Source organism: Myotis davidii, unplaced genomic scaffold (assembly GCF_000327345.1).
Source record: "Myotis davidii unplaced genomic scaffold, ASM32734v1 scaffold556, whole genome shotgun sequence".
NCBI lineage: Eukaryota > Metazoa > Chordata > Mammalia > Chiroptera > Vespertilionidae > Myotis > Myotis davidii.
This window is the reverse complement of record NW_006287671.1, coordinates 2,513,207-2,519,217: the sequence shown is the minus strand read 5'-3', so window position 1 is coordinate 2,519,217 and position 6,011 is coordinate 2,513,207. Positions and strand designations below refer to the sequence as shown.

The window sequence follows — 6,011 nt, the reverse complement described above, 5'->3', positions numbered from 1 at the left end:
CGTTAGCAGAAGCCCTATTTTCACATCAGGAAGAAAAGAGGTAATGTCTTCAGTTGAGAGGAGTGGAGTTACTAGCACACTGCACAGAGCTGCAGGTTCAAGTTTTCTGTTGACAGGTACTAAGTAGAAAAAAAGGTAGGTTTACAGCTGTGAGTGCAAAACACAGAGTTTATTCTTGCATTATTATTATTTACTAATTGCTGTATTATTTTCCATATGAACAACTGTAGGCCGACTTTTGCCCTGCTCTGTATTTTTAACAGGGGACCCTGGGCGCATCCATATTTATAAGGGAAACAAAAGCTTTGCAAAACGACTGGATGGTAAGTGCATTCTGCTATTCTCTGTCGGACTCCTCCCCACCCCATTTCAGAGAGTTGGTCAGGACCCCCTGAGTGAATTTCATAACCCAGTATTTTTTTAAAAAATATATATTTTATTGATTTTTTAGCAGAGAGGAAGGGAGAGGGATAGAGAGCTAGAAACATTGATGAGAGAGAAGCATCAATCAGATGCCTCCCGCACACCCCCGACTGGGGATATGCCCGCAACCGAGGTACATGCCCTCGACTGGAATTGAACCCGGGACCCCCAGTCCGCAGGCCGATGCTCCATTCACTAAGCCAATCCGGTTAGGGCATAACCCAGTATTTTGATAAATATTGATCAGTGGTATCATTAGATAGTCATAAAACCCCTGACAGCTCAGACAACTAAAAGAACTAAGGATCTAAGGTATAACATGGTGACCTTAGTTGACAACACTGCATTTTACGGTTAGAATTTCCTAACAGAGTAGAACTTAAATGTTCTCATCAAAAAGAGAGAGACCTAGCTCATTTGGCTCAGTGGATAAAGCACTGGCCTTATCGGATTAAAAGGTCCTGGGTTCAATTCCGGTCAAGGGCACATGTCTGGGTTGCAGGCTTGATCCCCAGTGTGGGGTGTGCAGGAGGCAGCTGATCCATGATTCTCTCTCATCATTGATGTTTCCCTCTCTCTCCCTCTCCCTTCCTCTCTGAAATCAATAAAAATACATATTAAAGAGAGAGAGATGAAAATGATGATGTTTTAATTCACTAGGTGGTGGGAATCCTTTCACAATGTAAATACGTGTCACATCACCACAATGTATACTTTAAATATCTTACAATCGTATCTGTCAATGATGCCTCAATAAACTGGGAAAAACCCCCACATAAAACAACTAAAGGCAGCGGTACCAGGAGGTGCTGAAAGAAGTGAGAAGCCTGTTGCCTTTTATTCTGTTATTTTCTTGTTTGATTTGTAATATGTGTATTCACTGCTTTGGTAAGAATGAAAAATACAACCAAAGGGCCACCAAGGAAAAAGGCCTTTACTTCTCTAACTCCTCTCCCTCGGTCACAGGCCTCCGGCTGTATCAGCCCCGCGGACCCGTGGCTGCCCCTTCCTCACCTGTTCCTGATCTCTCTCAACAGAGCCGTGTCTTTGTCGTATCCAAACTCGCCTCCGGCTGGACGGGGAACGTTCATGATGTCGGCGTGCGTGGCCACCAGGACGACGCGAAGTGGGTTCTTCAGCTTGCCGCCGAAGGCTGGGGGGGAGAGCACAGGTTCAGAGGCGGGCCCCCTTCCTGGCTGCCTCTCCCCCCAGGTGCGGTGGGGTGAGCTGGCCTCACTCCCCCCTCTCTCCAGGAGGATGTGCCACCTGCCTGAGGACACAAGGCCACAGCCTGCTGTGCACTGTAACCTCTGGGCCGTGGGCTGCCGGTAACAGAATGAGCCTGTTTTCCGGGCCTGGCGGAAAGATGCTCAGAAATGGGCCAGAACCGACCACAGAACACAAGGCAGCTTCTCAAATCTATCTCCAGATGGGCCCGGCTTGCAGGGTGAAGGGAGATCTAACCTCTGACCCGGGTCACCCTTAATAAGACCAAAGAAAGCCCCTGGATGCAGAAATGACCTAAAAGGGAAACTGCAGTTCACACAGACGGCCTCTCGCTTCTGGGAGTGTTTAAGACAAAAACATGGATAAAAGAAAAAGAGAGAGAGAAACAAAGAGATAAAGTGCCCCGTGGGGGTGAAGCTCAGTGTATCTGGTTCTGTGTGTGCTTTTCAAAGTAAAAATGACTATCTGAGTTTTGTATTTCACAGAGAAGGCTGCTGCTTCTGTTGTAGGAAGAGGACACGCCGTCTTCCCCTCGAGAATAAAGTCAATGCACCCGGTCAACACGGTCCCTTCCCTGCGTGTGAGGGAGCCACAGAAGGCAGGAGAGCGCGTTCCGCTTATGAATTATGTACCCAAGAGGCAGAGGTGCAGGAGCTGTTGAAGGCGGTATTCCACTTTGCACCCAGCAGAAGTGCCCACAGCCCCAAAACAGAGAAAGAGAGAGAGAAACGGCCCTCAAGGAAAAAGCTCAGAATCAGGCCCTGGGGGCAGAAACACGTGATCATGAGACAACTCCCTGCAGCACGAAATGAACAGCTGGCCCTCGGAACCGGAACCGCCAGAGTGCAGACCTCCCTGCAGGGAGGAGGGGCGCAGGGAGCTCCGCCGTGAGCCACCAGCGGTCGGAGCCGAGCCTGGCGGGCAGCAAGGCCAGCGAAGGCTGCTCGCTGGCCCAGGGGTGTCTCCGCTCACCTATGGGCTCCTCAACCGGCACAAGAGACTTCAGGAAACTGAGCCAGAAAACCACCTGGTTCAGCTGGATCTCATAGGGTTCTTCTAGACTGAAAACGATGACGTGGATTGACGTGGGGTCATTTGCAGCAAAATAATCGTATGAGCAGAAGTAGACAGGGTTTCCAGAGAACTCCCACACGCTGAAATCGCCAACCCCTACGGAGAAAAACAGAGATGACGGCCGGGAAAGGCCACCACCCAATTTCAGGCGCAGTTTTTCTAGCAGGTGAAGGTTGCCAGCAGGGGCAGTGCCATCCACAGCATTCATCCGTGGATCTAGGCATCTACTTAACACACTGTGGACAGATCACGAGAATTATCGTGTTTTCTGTTCTAAGGCTTGTGGCCAATCACGACGATTCTTTAGAAAGATATTAGCTTGTAAGAACATGTAATACCTTCAAAATGCAATGAGTATTTAATTTTAAAGCGTGCCTTTAACATTTATGTAAAATGTTTTTTGTAACTCCTTCAATAGAAACTTACCTGGCCACTGGGTAAAGCTAGCAGTGAAACTACTGATCCGCAATGTGTTAAGTGTAGATCTATGTATGTAACACGGACATATCTATATGACGTATGCATTTTGGAAGATCCCCAGGGCTTTTCTAGAGCCTCCCCCTGGAGCACAGGCACGCAAGTTCTGGCAGCTAAGGCCTGTGTGCAAGGTTCTGGAACACAGAGAGAGGCCTGGAGCCCTGGGAGGCAGGCCGGGGGTGGGGAGGAGGCCTGTGCAGAGCAGGAATAGGGGCAGAGCTGGTAAGTGCGGAGGACGCCCGTCCCCTTTCTCTATGCTGCAGGGCCAGCTTCGCTAGAACATTCAACTGTAAAGGGAGCAAACTGTGATGGACTTGAATTCTGTTTCTCACCGGGTTCGGGATAATGTAAGGGCCTCCACGAAGAGGCTCCCGGTCGCCATTTTCTGAGTCCCTGCCTGCCTGTGCCAGATGCTCTACCAGGGCCTTTCATAAACATCAGCTCATAAAACCCTCAGGAGTGAGGGAACTGAATCGCAGAGAAACGGCTGCATCGTTGTTGTAAACCGGGTCTCCACAAGCGGGCGCCGTGTCCCCGCGGCTGGGGCTCGAGCCCGGGGTGCCACCGGGAAGAGGCGGTGGCTGGAGGAAGCAAACCATCCCGGCAACCTGGGAAGCTTCACCTCCTTGGAAATGTCCGGCGGCAAAGAACACACTTGAAGTGTGACTTATGAAAGGAGACTGCCTGTGTCTGCATCAGAGCATTAGGGACGAGTGTAGATGCGTTTAAAACGAATTCTTCTATATTGGGTATCAAGCTGCCAGAGGGATTGTATTTTATGAGATTTCCCATCCAAGTGCATGTTTAGCTCTACTTTAACAAATGTATGGAAATGTCCGGCGGCAAAGAACACACTTGAAGTGTGACTTATGAAAGGAGACTGCCTGTGTCTGCATCAGAGCATTAGGGACGAGTGTAGATGCGTTTAAAACGAATTCTTCTATATTGGGTATCAAGCTGCCAGAGGGATTGTATTTTATGAGATTTCCCATCCAAGTGCATGTTTAGCTCTACTTTAAAAAGTCTATTAGCCCTGGCCGGGTAGCTCAGTTGGTTAGAGTGTCAACCTGATACCCCAAGGCTGCAGGTTCAATCCCCAGTCAGGGCACGTACAAGAATCACCAATGAATGCATAAATAGGTGGAACAACAGATCAATGATCAATGTTTCTCAAATCAATCAATCAATCAATTAAAAAATGTATTTACTTGACAGTCATTTATTAAGCACCTACTGTGTGCCCTGTGCTTTATTAGGAGCAGAGGGTATCACGGTGTTTGGCTTTACTTTTTAGGGGCATTAACCAGCCCTGCTTCAGTCCTGGGTCACGTCCAACATCACTGCACTGGCTCCTCCTCTGCGCCCGTGGGGCTGGGACGGGTGCCCCCGGGCCAGGCTCCCCAAGGGGATCACTCAAAGCCCTGGCAAAGGGCTGCTGGAGGCCCTCCCCTCTGCGGTGGGCAGGACGTACCGTTCAGATAGGCGTTCTGGATGTCGATGGCCTTCGTGGACTGGTCATCGGCGGAGCAGTGCGGGTGGTGGGACGGGGCCACGAACACCTCCAGCACCCCCTTGGTGAGGCCAGGCTCGAACATCATGCTGCGGCTCCTCACGCTCACGTTCTCGCAGCCCGGGTACAGGTTGTTGATGCTCACGGAGACTGCAGGCAGAGGAGGCAGGTGAGACTCGCACAGGGCACCGTGCACGCCTGCCCTCCCTGCCTTCGCTGCTGTGTTGTCCTTCTCTGGGACATTCCTGTCCCCACCCTACCCCTGCTTCAGGCCCCGGGGTTGCGGTGCCCCTCGGGTGTGCTGTGCACAGCACTTCCCAGAGATGTTGGGCTGATCTGTCTGCGCCCATCTCCGCAGGCCTCATGCCCCTGCCCCTGCCCCCAAGGACTGCACCTCCCAGGCTTGCCATTTACTGCTGCGTTGTGTCAGCCAACGGGAGGCCCTGGAGAGGCTGGGAGGAGGGCAAGCTGCCTCCTGGGCCTGTCTCCTGGCTGGTGGCTCAGCCTTTAGCCTCCAGTGTTTTCAGGAGATGGTAACACAAAGGGCCAGCTTTCTTGAGGCAAACAAGAAAGCTGTGATATAAACCTCCCATCGCCCAGGAAAGGAAAAAGGCCTGGCCGCTCTAGTGAGGACAGGGGTGTGGGAGGTAGCAGGGCAGGGCCCCTATGCCACTCCTAAGTGACAATGTCGCTGTTTCTGGAAACAGACCTCCTTCCCTGGAGGCCATAGCCCCCCCACCCCCCATGCCAGCAGAGCCTGCCCCGCCCCAATCTCCCCAAGGCGGCCCTCACAGCACCTCATATTTGTGCCACACTCTGCTTTTCCAAGGACATCGTGAATGCTGTTTTGTGAGGGCCAGGAAGTGACTGGTGAGCTGCTGGACGAGGGCTCGGGGCCCAGGCCCTGGTGCTGCTGCCCCTGCTGGTGGCTCCCTTAGCCCAAGGGGTGCCTGCCCCAGAGCCTGAGGGCAGAGCTCCTGCCCTTTCCAGGCCTCAGGCAGGTCTAGATTTAACTGAGGAGGAGTCTCTCTCCTCCAGAGACTGTTTGGGTGGAAACTTTACCCACCCCTCGGCGCAGGCCCCCAACCTGGGCATCAAGCACTACGGGCCTCTCTGGGCTGCCCTTCTCTTCTGCACCTGACTAGGCCCTCCAGGCGGCCACCTGGCTTTGGCCAGACAGACCTGGGACTGAATCACACCTCTGACATTGACTAGGGGTCACCTTGGCCCACACACTCCAATGCATTCCTAAAATGTCATTTCTATCACAAGAAAGAGTTCCATGCGTGGAGTGGGGGTG

The 6,011-nt window shown here is 52.1% G+C and overlaps 1 protein-coding gene across 1 annotated transcript in view; it reads right to left on the bottom strand.

Annotated features, from left to right (window-relative positions):
• Positions 1-6,011, bottom strand: part of DAPK1 (death-associated protein kinase 1) — a 172,729-nt gene that overhangs the window by 11,964 nt on the left and 154,754 nt on the right. Inside the window, exons 21-23 of the mRNA XM_006759499.2 lie at positions 4,673-4,967; positions 2,623-2,820; positions 1,438-1,576 (exon numbers count right to left, since the gene is read on the bottom strand). Coding sequence (XP_006759562.1) covers positions 1,438-1,576; positions 2,623-2,820; positions 4,673-4,967 — 632 coding nt within the window. The remainder of the gene's footprint in view (positions 1-1,437; positions 1,577-2,622; positions 2,821-4,672; positions 4,968-6,011) is intronic.